This window comes from Hippopotamus amphibius, chromosome 1 (genome assembly GCF_030028045.1).
Source record: "Hippopotamus amphibius kiboko isolate mHipAmp2 chromosome 1, mHipAmp2.hap2, whole genome shotgun sequence".
Taxonomy (NCBI): Eukaryota; Metazoa; Chordata; class Mammalia; order Artiodactyla; family Hippopotamidae; genus Hippopotamus; species Hippopotamus amphibius.
The window spans coordinates 67158755-67174858 of record NC_080186.1 but is presented as its reverse complement, the minus strand read 5'-3'; the positions used below and the strand labels follow the sequence as shown (position 1 = coordinate 67174858).

Sequence of the window (16104 nt, the reverse complement as noted above, 5' to 3'; positions counted from 1 at the left end):
CAATACCTGTAATGGAGACGTTACTGAAGAGAATAATTCTTACAGTTTTCGAAGGGAAAAATATCTGAGGCGGCATTGGAATGTTCCAATTTTTCTTGATAGTTTTGGAACAATTTAAATGGATTTGGAAGAAAAGTAGAGTAAGAATAGTTTGAAATTTTTTGTTAGATCATAGTCACTGAGGCCAAATACTAATCGCAAGTGGAAGTAAATCATTTCTGGTATACCAGAAAATGAGCAATTATTTTGGATTTATGTATAGAACCAAGATGTTATTTTTTAAAAACAGCTTTATTGAGGTAAGATTGGCACATTAAGCTGTGCATAAAGTATACAGTTTAAGTTTGGACATATATGTGTATATGCCTGTGAGATCCTTGCCACAGTCAGGGTAATAAATATATCTATGATCTCTAAAAGTCTGTCATTCCCTTTTATAATCTCTGCCTTTGTACCTTGCTGTCCAACTCCCATCCCTCACTTTTTCCCAGGCAACCAGTGATCTGCTTTTTGTTACTGTAGATTAGTTTGCATTTTCTAGAATTTTGTATGAATGGAATCATACAGTATGTACTTTATTTTGTCTGGCTTTTTTTCACTCAGCCTAATTATCTTGCAATATATGCACGTTGTTGCATGTATCAGTAGTCAATTCTTTTTTATTACTGAACAGTATTCCATTATATGGATATACCACAGTTTGCTCAGCTGTTCACCTGTGATGGACTTTTGGGTTTGGGTTTCCTGTTTGTTTTTTTGTTTTTTTTTTAATTATAAACAAAGCTGCTGAGAAATTTCTGTACTAGTCTTTCTATGAACATATGGTTTCACTTCTCTTGGGTAAATACTTAGGAATGGAAAGGCTGAATCATAAGGTAGGTATATGTTTACTTTTTTAGGAAAATGCCACACTTCTTCCAAAGTGGTTATACCATTGGTATGGACAGTCTTTTTAATTTTTGCCATTCTAATATAGATATGTAGTGGAATCTCATTGTGGGTTTAATTTGCATCTCCCTAATGACCAATAATGTTTAATGTGCTTCATGTGCTTATTTGCTGTTTATCTTCTTTGTTGATGTGTCTGTGCAAAGCTTTTGCCCATTTTTAAATTAGGTTTTTTGTTTTCTTACTAAGTTTTGAGAATTCTTTATATACCCCAGATACAATTCCTTTGTTAGATAAATGATTGGCAACTATTTTCTCCTAGTCTGTGGATTATCTTTTCATTCTCTTAACAGTGCCTTTAAAAAAATTTTTTTAAATTCTTTATAAATTTATTTATTTACTTATTTATTGGCTGCATTGGATCTTCGATGCTACACATGGGCTTTCTCTAGCTGCGGTGGGCAGGGGCTACTCTTTGTTGCAGTGTACAGGCTTCTCATTGTGGTGGCTTCTCTTGTTGTGGAGCACGGGCTCTAGGCACGTGGGCTTCAGTAGTTGCAGCACACAGGCTAAATAGTTGTGGCACACAGGCTTAGTTGCTCCTCAACATGTGGGATCTTCCTGGAGCAGGGATTGAACCTGTGTCCCCTGCAGTGGCAGGTGGATTCTTAACCACTGCGCCACCTAAGAAGTCCCAACAGTGCCTTTTAAAGAGCAGATGTTTTAAATTCTGAAGTCTGATTTGTCAACTTTTAAAAAAATGGGTCAGGTTTTTGGTGTTATCTCAAAGAAATATTTGTCTAACCAAAGATCACAAAGATTTTCTCCTATGCTTTTTCTGGAACCTTTATAGTTTTAGGTTTTATGTTAGGTCTGTGATCCATTAGTTAATTGTTGTGTATGGTGTGAAACATAGATTGAAATTCCATTTTATTGCATATGGATACTCAGTTTTTTCTGGCACTTGTTGAAAAGACTACCCTTTTCCCACTGAACTGCCTTTGTACCTTTGCCAAAAATCAGTCATCTGTATATGTGTGGGTCTATTTCTGTTGTCTCTCCTGTTGCATTGATCTGTCGACACTTGTGTTTATTGTAGCTTTATAATAAGTCTTGAAATCAAGTAAGGTTGGTCTTCCAGCTTTTTCTTTTTCAAAATTGTTTGGACTATTCTTGATCCTTTTCATTTCCGTATGAATTTTATTTTATTTTATGTTTTGGTTGCACTGTGCAGCTTGTGGTATCTTAGTTCCCCAACCAAGGATTGAACCTGGGCCCTCAGCAATGAAAGCACAGAGTTCTAACCATTGGACCACCAGGGAATTCCCTCCATATGAATTTTAGAAATCGACTGTCAGTTTCTACAAAAAAAAAAAGCTTACTAGAATTGTCATTGGGATTGTATTGAATCTATAAATCAGTAGTTTGGGAACAGTTGACATCTTTGAGTCTTTCAACCTATAAATGTGTTACATCTCTTCATATATTTAGATTTTCTTCCTTCCTTTCTCTCTCTCTTTCTTTCTTTCTCGTTCTCTCTTTCCCTTCCTTCCTTTCTTTCTCGTTCTCTCTTTCCCTTCCTTCCTTCCTTCCCTCCCTCCCTCCCTCCTTTCTCTCTCTCTCTTTCTTTCCCCTTTCTTTTTTTGACCCTACCGTGTGGCATGTGGGATCTTAGTTCCTGGACCAGGGATGGAACCTGCGCCCTCTGTGTTGGAAGGCAGAGTCTTAACCATTGGACCACCAGGGAGGTCCTGATTAGTTTTATTTATTTTAAAAAACCTGGGACTTCCTTGGCAGTCCAGTGGTTGGGACTCTGTGCTTTCATTGCCCAGGGCCCCAGTTTAATCCCTGTTTGGGGAACTAAGATCCTGCAAACCGTGTACTGCAGCCAAAACGATAAAAAATTAAAACTTAAAAACCCAAACAGCTCTTGATTTTATTGAGTTGGTTTTCCATTTTACTGATTTCTGTGTAGTCTTCATTACTTGCTTTTGATTGGATTTGCTCTTCTTTTTCTAGTTTCTTAAGGTCTAAGTTCAGATTATGGATTTGACACCTTTCTTTTTTTCTTAATATAAACATTTAATGGAATAAATTTCCCTCTAAAATTAAAACTGCATCCCACAGTTTTAAGGCTCTTGCTCCTTTTGGGGGACGAAAGAGAAGGGTACTGATGCAGTTCAAATCCCTCAACAAAATTGCTGTTTCCTTTACACAGTTCACCATTAGGGAGACTGTCTTAGGATTCTTGTAGTCTTTTCTCTGAATGCTTGGTGGGATTCATGAAGATAAAAATGTGCAACAAAGTGGCATTACCCGTATATTTGCAGCACACCTGCCCCTCAGGAAGGGTGCTTCACCCCCTTTCACCAGTACACTCTTAGTCTCCACCAATTTACCAACCATGCTAGCTGAACTTTTCTTACTGGTATCCTGGTATGCCTTGTTCCTGCATGTCAGTGTTCATGTCTTATCTCTCCCTGTGAACACCCGTGTCTCCTTAGTTTTGAAGTTAGTTGATTACCCTCCGACTTCTGCATTCTGATGGGTTCAAAAGAATTGAGAATTTTTTGCCTTTTGGCTTTTTTGTTTTTGGAAGGTTGGAAGTGACACTCCTTTATAGCTTTCTGTATCCCCAAGCCTTTAGCTTTAATTTAAACTTCTTTTGCATTTTAGGTGATTAATAGTGTTTGTCCCCCAAGACAAAGTTAATTACCTCTTGCTCGTATATTAGTACTTAGTACATACTTACATTACTGTATTTATCACACTATACTGTAATTATTTGTAGTTTATTATTGGTATATCTGTGTTTACTATTAGCACACTGCTTGAGGGAAGCAAGATCCATGTCCTCTGTATACCTGGTGCTTCTTGATAAATGAAAGGCATTTGATATATGTTTATTGAATAGAATTATACTAAGATTTTCATTTTCATTTTCATAGCACAGTTCTGATATTTGTAAGATGCTGAGTAAATATTTGTTGATTATTTCATTAATAAAAGGGCTTGTTCCAGTGATATTTATAAATTGAGTTAATTTATGTTTGCCTACATTTCCAGATAGTTTTAAAAAATTGGATCATTTAAAAAGTCGGATTTAATCATTTCCGCAATTAAAAATCTTGCTGTGATTCAGATAGATGATTGAATTGCATGAATTAATCATTAGTTCTTCAGCAGATATTAATGGGATTTAATTCTTTTGTGCTTCTGATGACTTTTTGGGTATATTATTGTTTACCTGAGAATTCAGAGCAGTGGATAATAAATTACTACATTTTGGGGGTTTGCGTTTAAAACCCAAATTGAGCTAGTTGTCATTGAAGGAGTGAAATAATATTACCTTGGTAGTTTTTAGAACTAGATTAGCTTAACAATAATTTTAGTCCTTATATTGATTTTAAACAAATAAAATACTTTTTTTCAATCTAATTGCACCTTTTCCAGATCAGATTTTCGCCGGTAGCTAAAAAGTTATTTGTGGTAACTGCAGTGAGTGCTGTATCTGTAATTTTTCTGGCCCGTCACTTTAAAAGAAGACGTGGAAAGAGGAAAGGAAAAATATTACCATGGGAACCAGAGCACCTCATACTTGAATATGCTAAAAGAGCAGCATCAGACAAAGGTATGTAGAAATAGCTGAATTAAGTCCACAAGGGAAATTTTATATGTGAATCGTTACTGGAGTGCAGTGATTTCAGTGTTCTAATTTCCAGAATTTCCTTGCTTAATATTTACCTCACAAGTAATACAGATTAATTTTAGAAAAATTAGAAAATACAGACAAGCAAACAAAAAATTAAAATCACTTGAAATTCTGCTACCCAGAAATAAATATTGATAATACTCTGGCATGCATCTATCCATTTATATTTGCATTTAAATATCATATTGAGACATAAAATTTTATATTATATACGAGTAAATGATTTATACATTTTAAGTAAAATTCATACCTCATGTAACTTGCTTTTAAAATATTTGACATCATGCAAGAATGTCTTTAAATGTTAATGAACATATCTCTACGCTATTGTTTTTAATATGTACTTAGTGTACAAAGGTACTCTAATTATTTAAGTTCCCTATTGTTCCCTATTGTTTTCTTTAGGTTGGTTTTCTTGCTTTGCATATACATGTCTGATTATTTCCTAAGTTTATAAAGTTCTAGAAGTAGAATTGCTGGCCTTTGAAGGATCTATAGTTTTTGTTAGAGACATGGTACATATTATCAAATTGTATCAGTAGAAATAATTTCTTGAGCATGCTGGATTAATTTTGTGAATTTTAAATTATTTTAAATTTATTATTTGATTTATCATGTGATTTTGTGATTTTTTTGGCCCAGCAAATAATTAATGAATGACTATTTTGTGCCAAGCGTAGTGAACATTACAAAAGTAATGATGCCTCTCACTTACTGAGGTTTTATTAGATCTCAGGTGCAGTGCTACATGCTATACATTCACTGTGTTAATGTAACATTTATAATAATCCTGTGAATTAGGACTATAATCCTGTGTTATTGTTCCCATTTTACACATAAAGAGAATTGAGATATGGAAAAATTAAGTGACTTGGTCAAGTTCATGAAACTAACAAGTGCCAGGTTTTGAACTGAGGAGTGTCTTAACTGCTGCATTAAGATAAACAAAGACACAGTGTCTGCCATAGGTGAATGGGTAGATGGTTAAGGGAGACAGATGTATAAAAGACTGATTACAATATAATTTGATATGGATAAAGTTTAGATATAATTCAGGAAAGAAGTGCTTATATTTTGTTAAATTTATAATTTAAAGGTTCATAGTTGCCAATATTTTTATACTGATTACAGTAGACCATTCAAATACCACCTTGATTAATTAGATGAATGTTTTAATCTTCATTTGAGAAGCAGATTTTAGCAGTGTTAAAATATATAGAGATGTAGGTTTTAATAATGGTATACATTTAATAATTTACACAACTGAGGGAAATTTGTTTTAAAATGAGCCCTCTGAATGAATATATAAACGTTGAAATTTTACTTGAAATTTGTCATTGGAGTTTCAATCAATTTATCATTATTGATATTTTTAATATTAATATGTTTGATAGGTTCAAGTTGTTCCAGTAGCAGACAGAATTTGACATTATCTTTAAGTTCTGCCAAAGACAAAGGATCTCAGTCTTGTAACTATGCTAATGGAGGACTCTTCAGTAAATACTCAGGTTCTGCACAGAGTTTAGCCTCTGTAAGTAAATAAAAAATTTTATTAATTTTTTCTTTTAACTTTATTTATATACCTATTGTTATCTATTGGTTTAAATGTCATATAATTATAGATAGTTCTTAATATGGAAAGAATTTTAAGAAATCTGGTTGATCCTGTTTTCTTCAGGCAAGTAAAGTAATCCTTTTGCTAAATATTCAGCCAGCTTGGTTCCAGGTTTTTTTGAGTTAAGTAATGTGGTCCTGTAGGGTCCTGTGAGGATGGTGTTGGTATGGAAGTGTTGCTTCAAAACTGCATGTTCTGCAAAAAGCTAGAAGATGCAGCCAAACATGGTACCTAGGTCACAAATCACTTGATGAGCCTGCCTACATAACTGTTTGGCTTATTGAAGTCAAGTGTGGAGTTCTTCACCTCTTTCTTTACAGCATTAATATAGTATTGATTGACAGGGGAAGAATAAAGTTATCAGTTATCTGTTTAAATCTAGTGTAGTTTAAAAATTATTAAAAAAAATAGGTAGGATATGCACTTCTACTAAAGAAGAGGCAAAAAACATACAGTGAAAAATGTGCTCCTTGATCCCCTCAATTCGTCTCCCTAGAGACGAACACTGACAATTTCTTATGTGTATACTTCCAGGGAGAATAGGCCTCTGCCATCATGTATATTCATTTAAAAAAATAGTTTAAAAAATAAAAAAATAGTTTATAGAATACCGTATTCTGTTCCACACCTTTCTTCTGTATTTCATTGGAATATATAGCTGTCCCATTCTTAAATGCCTAAAAATATACCAGATTTTTAAAAGCTATTCTGTGGTAGAAACACCTACATCAAAGGCATGCAGACTTTCAGTCTGTCTGTGAAACTGAGCTGGATAATGAAGTATATGCCCATTCTATAGTCTGGACTACTTCTATGTCAGAGGAGTACCTCTGTTTTGAATTTTCTCAACTGAAAGTTGAAGATGTTCTTGACTAGAGAGGAGTTTTAAGATGATAGTATAAGTGAGAAGTCTTTAGAATCACTTTATTATGTGTGTCTTAGCTGACCTAGTCATTCCACTTCTAGGGCTGTGAACCCAGATTTCTGCCCCTTAATGAGTGCCTGAGAGAGGGTCATGACAACAGGAGTGGAAAAGGAGGGGACAGGGTCCACAACACTTGATTACTGGATATGAGAGGTGGGGGGAGAGAAGTTAGAGAAGACTTCTTGTTAGCTGGTTTGAAGCATTATGGAGATAAAAGTACTATTAGTGAACTTGGGAGAAGGAAGAGGTTTTGCTGTGGAAAGATGCAGAGCTCTTTTTTGATATAGTGAAATTGAGATGCCAGCAGGAGAGCCAAGTGGAGTCACCAAATAGGCAGGTGGAAATGTGGGCTTAGATTTCTCAGAAGAGGACAGAACTGAAGTTCAAAATTTGGGAGTCATTTGCATAGAGGTGACTGAAATGATTGGCTCAGCAGACCTTGCCAGAGAAGGGAAGATGATAGAGGCTTTTTGGTTTTTGTTTTTATGTGGCAGGGAATCAGCACTGTAATACGTTCCAAAAGGAAAATAAGCTAGTTACCTCAAATCAAAGTAGATGTGGATAAAATTTATACATAAATACTTAATGACAGTAAACTATAAAAATAACTGCTTGTTTTTGTTTTTTTTTTTGGCTGCGTTGGGTCTTTGTTGTTGTGTGCGGGCTTTCTCTAGTTGTGGTGAGCAGGGGGCTACTCTTGCGCTTTGCAGGCTTCTCATCGCGGTGGCTTCTCTTGTTGTGGAGCACGGACTCTAGGTGCGTGGGCTTCAGTAATTGTGGCTCGTGGGCTCGGTAGTTGTGGGGCACGGGCTCAGTTGCTCCACGGCATATGGGATCTTCCTGGACCAGGGCTTGAACCCGTGTCCCCTGAATTGGCAGGTGGATTCTTAACCACTGCACCACCAGGGAAGTCCTAACTGCTTGATTTTTGATGGAAATAACTGATTTATGTTCAAAGTATTGTTCTACTTGTATATTTTGGAGCAAACGTGTTCAGAATACTTAGGGCCTTATGACTGCTAAGTTTGATTGAATTTAATCAGATTTATTTCTTCAGGTAGAAATTCCATGGGTTGTTTTACCAGGATTAGGATTTCCATAAATAATTTGTAAATATAAAAGATCACAAAATACTGTTACAAAAGAGATTTTGAAGTGACTTCTGTCCATCTTAATTTTAGGTCCAGAGTGTCAATTCTTGTCATAGCTGTGCCTGTGGCAATTCTAATTCCTGGGACAAAGCAGATGAAGATGATATCAAACTTGTTAATATTCCTGTGACCACTCCTGAGAACTTATACTTGATGGGTAGGAATAACATAATAAACTTTTAAAATACTATACTCACGTTTAATGTAAAACTGAAGAACAGTGAATGGTTCTAAGGGAAGCAACTATAATTCTAAAGTGTTCTCATATCTGTTGACTCTAGTCTACATAACATAGCATGTTATATTAGTTTCCTGAGGCTGCTGTAGAAATTACCACAAACTTGGTGGCTTAAAACAATAGAAGTATGTTCTTCAGGAGGCCTGAAGTCTGAATCGTTATCACTGGGCTGAAATCGAGGTGGCATTTGGGCCATGCTTCCTCTGGAAGCTTGGAGGAGAATTCATTCCATGCCTTTTCCAGCTTCTGGTGGCTTCAGGCTTGTGGCCACATGACTCCAATCTCTGCCTTCCTCTTCACTATGTGCATCAAATCTGCCTCTCTTTTATAAAGATGGTTGTGATTGCATCTAGAGCCCACCAGATAATTTAGGATGATCTCCCCATAGTAAGATTCTTAATTTAGTCACATCTGCAGAAGACTTCCCTTTTTTAAAAAAATATTTACTTATTTAGATGGCTGTGCTAAGTCTTTGTTGCCACGTGCGGGATCTTTAGTTGCTGCATGAGGGCTCTTAGTGTGACATGCGGGGTCTAGTTCCCTGACCAAGGATCGAACCCAGGCCCCCTGCACTGGGAGCACAGGGTCTTAGTTTCTGGACCACTAGGGAAGTCCTGATCCTTTTTCCTTATATGGTAACATTTACAAGTTCCAGAGTCTAGGGCCTGATATCTTTGCGTGGTCATTATTCACTCTATTACACTCAACCTAGTCTGTTGACTCATCAAATGAATCTATCAAAATCCACTTTAAGTAGTCTTTTATCTACCTATCATTTGTATTTTTCCTATATCTAGAAAGGATTTTAGATAGAAAGAGGCCTGTGTTTACAGCTAGACCATGAGCATGTCTAGAAAGTCTCACTGGAGCCTAGGAAGAGAACCAGAGACCTGAACACTGAATCAGATTCAAATTCTTTTTCAGATCCTTTTCCCTGTTCTTCTGTACTCTATTTCAGGCTATATACCTTTTAAGGGAAATGCATACAAACTAAAAAACAAAACCAAAAAAATCTTGATGTAGCCCTGGCCAGTGAGCAGTAAGGGGATGATAAGTTGCACTTTGTGTAGACTGTGTGCCTGTGTGCATTCCCACACTCTAGAATAGTTAAAGACTATATTGCCTCCAGTGGTGTCACAGTAGGTAACCCTGCACATGGGGAAAGATGTAAGTGTAGTTCTTCTGCTACCTTCTCCAAAGTCTTCCGAGAGTTAAGCTCACTATGCTTCTAGATTAACTATGCCTAGTAAACCTACACTCACCAATTCTGTCGGAATATTGAAAGTTAGAGTTGAAGAGAAATAGAGCAAAACTAGAAAAGCTGCAGAGAGTCTCAGTGTTATAGAATTAGGATGGGTAGGAGATATTGTTTCAATCCCCATGTATTATTTCAGTTCCCTTCACAGTGTTGATGACATAAAAAATATATCTGTAACGTGTTTGAATTCCTATTACAAAACTGCTGATATGTGACAGTTTGGGCCATGTCCTACAGTGAAGTGAGACACAGTACTTCCTGAGATGTACTTTGGACAACTCTGCTGTTAGATAATTCTTCCTTATATTTAGACAAAATAATCAGAAGGATAGAGAGTGGATAGAGTGAGAAAAGGATGAAGGAATTACAATTGTATAGCTTGGAAAAAGGAAGTCTTTTAAGTGAGTAAATTTTTTAGAAGGAAGATCCAGGCAACGATTCTTTGCTACAGAAAATTAAACAAGAAGGAAAGGCCTACATTTCATTTAAAGAACATCTTATTTGTTTAGAGTTGTAGGTTCTCCAGGTAACTGAAGAAGTGAGTTTTGAGGACAGGTGTTCTGTAACTGCCATATCTTAAAAACATCTTGAGAATGACTTGGCCAGATTCTTAAGCAGCTTCTAAAGAACTTTTACTTTTATATGTCTAGAAAAATTGAGGTTTTGAAATATTTTGGTTTTGTTTGAAGTGCGTGATTATTTTGGTAAGCTTTTTTTTTTTTTTTTTTTTTTAATTTGGAGAAAAAGAGGCACATATTCACCTATCTTCCCACAGAAGCTTTCTGTAAGCAGGAATATGAAATTCCTACTTGGACTGTAACCCTTTAGGGGTTCTTCTTGTATATTTTTAACTCTGGTCCAGTACTTTATCCATCCAAATCAGCAAGTTGGTGTCCCGTCATCTAAGACACCTTTTGGTGGGAAAAAAAGATAGAAGAGACTTCTATGCTGTTATCTTTCTTCTTAGCTTTACTCTCTCCTTCTGAGAACCTCTTATAAACCTGATAGTTTCTTATCAACTAGTTTCTTCTACTTGCCCATCAGTTTTCTTTTTAATTTAGGGGGATATTTTGAAAGATAGTTGTGTGACTATAGAAATTAGCCATTATTTTTAGGACTTTTGATGAATTCATGATATTGTTTTTGAAAAATTCCAACTAACATATACCTTTGGGTTACGTTTTTTAAAAAAGGAAAACATATTAGTCATTTCTCTCTTATTGTTGGTTAACTAGAACTGTAGACCTGAAATGTATTGGGATATTAAGATTCTACTAAGAAATGATGTGACCATAAATTTTATTCTTTAGTGCCAAAATTACAGTCACACTGTGCCATTGGTACTAACTATATGAAAAACACTTTTGACTCAAAACGATTTTATTTTGGCATTGATTTCACTTATTTAAAATTGTTTTGTTCTTGGGAATTCCCAGGCGGTCCAGTGGTTAGGACTTGGCACTTTCACTGCCAGGGCCTGGATTCATTCCCTGGTGGGAGAACTAAGATCCTGCAAGCCGTGTGGTGAGGCCAGAAAAAAACAGTAAAAATGTTCTGTTCTTGAATTTTAGGTATGGAATTATTTGAAGAGGCATTGCGTCGATGGGAACAAGCTCTAACCTTTCGAAATAGACAGGCTGAAGATGAAGCCTGTGGTTCCATTAAATTGGGTGCAGGAGATGCCATTGCAGAAGAAAGTGTAGATGTAAGGGTGATTTATTTGGGAGTAGTCTTCATAATATTGGAAGAATTGAACTATTTTTATTTTTTTTATTCTTTTATTTTTAAGCTCTTTATTGGATTATAATTGCTTTACACTCTTGTATGAACTATTTTTAATGTGGATTCAATGTACTTGATATCTGTGGCATTTAATAGAACTTTTTTTTCCTCTCTTGGGATCGTATGGGGATATTTCTTACTGGGCTTTTCCTGTTCAGTTAGTTGTTAAATCCTAAATTTGCAATTCATCATTGTTTCCTGATTTTCTAAGAATATATAGAATTAAGCAGTTATGATTTCTAAAGGAATTTTAAAAAGTCTGTTTTGTGCTTTGGGTTGAATTAAGTGCCATTATATTCATCAAAATCACACATAGTTAGAGCTGGACTGGCATTTATTGATCATCATCTAGGTTAGTGACTCTGAAATTTGAGCACACATCAGAAGCCTCTGAAAGGCTTGTTAAAAAATAGACTTACTTGGGGGCCCCACCTCTAGGGTTTCTAATTCATTTCTAATTTGCATTTCTCACAAGTTCCCAGATAATACTGTTGCTGCTGGTTCAGGAACCTTACTTTGAGAGCCCCTGATCTAGTGCAGCTCCTGAATTTTAGATTACAAAATGGAGGTGATTTTACCTGAGGCACAGCTAGAACTCAGGCCTCCTGACTTCTATCACAGTATTCTCACCATCCAACAGTAGTTTTTCATAGCCCTCACTTTTCTGCCTTTCATTTAAAAATGGAAAATGTTTAGAATTTTAACATTAGAATCTAATATTTGCTGTGTGTACTCTTTCTCTCCTTTTAGGATATTATTAGTACTGAATTTATCCATAAACTTGAAGCTTTGCTGCAAAGAGCGTATCGTCTCCAAGAGGAGTTTGAAGCTACCCTGGGGGCATCTGATCCTAATTCCCTTCCTAATGATATTGGTAAGGTGATTATTTTACATAGTTTTTATGAAATGTGTGATTTTATCCCGTTTTATTTTTGGAATCATTGGCTTAAGTGTGTTAATATGGTTGCATACTTTTTAGAAAATGGCCAAGAGAAAAAGAGTACTATCATATTTATTGGTTTTCTTCTATCAGTTTAACTTTTCAAGTGAACATATTGATATAAATTCAAGTACTTACCATAGATAAGATTGTAACATTATTTTAAAATTACATTCTAAGTGGAAGAATCCCAGTTAAAGTGTTAAGAGGGAGGAAAAAAAGAATATAAAAATGGGACAGAAAGACACTATCTCAGAAACAGGCATATAGCTCATGACTTACCTTTAAAGTGTTTTAAGTCAATCTGTTTCTTGCCCCCATTTCAGTTGCAGGCTACATTTTGATGTAAGTAGTCAATACATACATTATTATATAACTTTACCTTTGTTTCCTGCTTTAAAGAAAAAAGAACTTTGAAGAGATTTTTTAAGTGAAGCCTCCCAAGGAAAGAATGATTAAAATTGCTTCCAGGAGTTCCCTGGTGGCCTCGTGGTTAGGATTCCAGGCTTTCACTGCAATGGCCCGGTTCAGTGTCTGGTTGGGGAACTGAGATCTTGGAAGCTGCCCAACGTAACCAAAAAAAAGCTTCCTTGACTTCTTCTTTTTTTTTTTTTTAATTATTTAGTTTATTGGCTGCATTGGGTCTTTGTTGCTGCACATGGGCTTTCTCTAGTTGCAGTGAGTGGGGTCTACTCTTTGTTGTGGTGTGCAGGCTTCTCATTGTGGTGGCTTCTCTTGTTGCAGAGCATAGGCTCTAGGTGCATGGGCTTCAGTAGTTGCAGCACCCGGGCTCAACAGTTGTGGCTCGAGGGCTCTAGAGCGCAGACTCAGTAGTTGTGGTACACGGGCTTAGTTGCTCTGTGGCACGTGGGATCTTCCTGGATCAGGGCTCGAACCCATGTCCCCTGCATTGGCAGGTGGATTCTTAACCACTGCGCCACCAGGGAAGACCTTCCTTGACTTCTGTAAATCATCCAAAGAATGAAATAAAATAGAATTATATATATTTTTTTGTTGAAAATAATTTAAGTCTTTTTGTTTGAGAAAGATTTTTGTTTTCCAATAAAGAAACAAATAGTTAAGAGTATTAAGTTTTTCCACATTTATTTCTGAACATAAAGTACTGAAAGTGGCTGCATTTTGAGATGTTTACATATTTATGTATTTTGAGTTTAGGTAAAAGATTTCATTTGTATTAGAATTATGAATTTCTGTCTATATGTTCTAGTGAGGGTTATGTGAAACCTCTTTGCATTAATTTTGGTCTTTGCTTTTTCATACTATTACTATCACCAAAAATTATTCATTAGACTTGAGTGTTTTTTAATAGTTTCTTTGCTCTTGGCATAGGTACAATATTTTGACACATGCAGATTACAGGCCAGAAAAAAATAGACAGTATTCGTGTCAACAAATAGAATTTGTCAAAGCTTTCTATTTTTATATATATATATTTAAATAAATTTATTTATTTATTGGCTGTGTTGGGTCTTTGTTGCTGCATGCGGCCTTTATCTAGTTGCAGCGAGTGGGAGCTACTTTTCCTTGTGGTATGTGGACTTCTCAGGGCGGTGGCTTTTCTACTGGAGCACAGGCTCTAGGCTCGCAGGCTTCAGTAGTTGCAGTTGACTCAATAGTTGTGACTCACGGGCTCTAGAGTGCAGGCTCAGTCCCCTGCATCGGCAGGCTGATTCTTAACCACTGAGCCACCAGAGAGGTCCGTATTTATATATTTTTTTATACAACTTCTTTTGTAACTTATTAAAATGGCATTTATGATAGTAAGCAGAAAAAAAGAGAATTTTTTAAAGTTAATTTTTATTGGCGTATAGTTGCTTTACAATATTGTATTAGCATCTACTGTACAGCAAAATGAATCAGCTATATATATGCATATATCCCCTCTTTTTTGGATTTCCTTCCCTTTTAGGTCACCACAGTGCATTAGTAGAGTTCCCTATGCTATACAGTATGGTCTCATTAGTTATCTATTTTATACATAGTATCAATAGTGTATATGTGTCAATCCCAATCTCCCAATTCCTCCCACCCCCCAGAGAAACATTTTTAAAAGAGGTCAAATGCAAAAAGGGGAATGGAACAACTAGAAAAGATGGGAAAGTGGTTAAGTAGCAAGGAAAGCCACAGAGAAAAAGAAGTAGGAAAAAATTATGAATATAAGGAAGGAAGAGGAAGAGGGCCTGAGACTTTTAATGTTTTATGCTAGGAATGGAGGCTTTGCCCTAACTGTTCTAATCTTACGCTTGCAGAGTCTGTCTAGTCTCATGATGAGGATCATGTAGATGTGTAGTTCTTGTACTTGTTAGTCTTCTAATATGCATCTCAGATTTTGTTCTGTTTGGCATGCCCTAAGTTTCTTTTTTCTATTGACCATAGAGGTTGATGGAATCCATCTCTGATTTTTTCAGTTTATCAGGTAATAAAGAGTTTTTTGGGTACTGCCCAAAGGGCCTGTGTTGGGTTTACATTGTGTCTGAACAAGAAGACCTCTGGGCAAATGGCTTAATTGCTGGGGCCTTCAAGTTGTTTCTGAAGAAATTGTTGGAACTCTAAATACATAGGATTTCTAGAGTGGGACCCATAATCGGTCCATCAATTTTGTTAGCTTAGGTTTGTAATTAGTTCCTGATCCCACCCATGTCTTAACCTGAGCTGTCAGAAGCTACTAGGCTGGCTGGCTTTCCCCTGCAGCTTAGCAGTGCCTTGGCCTATCATTGCCCTGGAGATTCCAGTTGACATGAAGCTGTTATATTTTGTTCCTTCTTGGGAATTATTTGGATAGTCTTCTTTTTTTTTTTGGCACACGGGCTTAGTTGCTCCGAGGCATGTGGGATCTTCCTGGAGCAGGGATCGAACCTGTGTCCCCTGCATTGGCAGGCGGATTCTTAACCACTGCGCCACCTAGGAAGCCCCTGGATAGTCTTCTATTACTGCAAGTTTCCATTTTGGAACTTCTGGATTCAAAGAGTTGACTCTATAGCCAGGACTCTAGTAGGGTAATAGTTCTGTTATTTGATATTAATCAAAATCACTTAGATGTCAGTTAGCTCTCCTCATTCTCTAAATCCAAAATCATTTTACACATTTAATGTATATTAATGAGAGGCAGCTTATAGTTAGTAGTCATAAATAGAGGTTAACAAATGCCTTCAGAAGCTCAGGGGTGAACTTAAACCAAGTATTGATCTGACTTCAGTGAATACTTTATTGTTTTGGGATTTGCTTTGTCTTATTTGATAAAATTAAATTTTTTTTTCTCCTAAGAATTTGATAGGTTTTCAAGGTTGGAAGATTTTTTGGCAGTCATCTAATTTATCTCCTTTCCCCCCCAGACTTAATATCTGACAGCTTCCATTGTTTGCATGTCACCGTGTTCCAGGGCCTTTACTAAGGCCCACAGTTTCTTCTCTGCATCAGGCATGACTCAGTAAAATTTATCTCATTTAATCCTCACACCAACTTTTATGAGATAAATATAGTTAGTTATCATCCTCGTTTTTAGACGGGGTGAGAGGTACAGAGGTATTAAATCACTTTCCCAGAGTTACATAGCTATTAAGTGACAGAATTTAGA

The 16104-nt window shown here is 36.1% G+C and overlaps 1 protein-coding gene across 3 annotated transcripts in view; it reads left to right on the top strand.

The window, feature by feature from the left end:
- MIGA1 (mitoguardin 1) overlaps positions 1 to 16104 on the top strand; it is an 86075-nt gene that overhangs the window by 10428 nt on the left and 59543 nt on the right. For all 3 annotated transcript variants that reach the window (XM_057715621.1, XM_057715604.1, XM_057715612.1), the window contains exons 3-7: positions 4342 to 4519; positions 5995 to 6131; positions 8322 to 8448; positions 11359 to 11492; positions 12320 to 12443. In XM_057715621.1, the coding sequence (XP_057571604.1) occupies positions 4342 to 4519; positions 5995 to 6131; positions 8322 to 8448; positions 11359 to 11492; positions 12320 to 12443 (700 nt within the window). The remainder of the gene's footprint in view (positions 1 to 4341; positions 4520 to 5994; positions 6132 to 8321; positions 8449 to 11358; positions 11493 to 12319; positions 12444 to 16104) is intronic.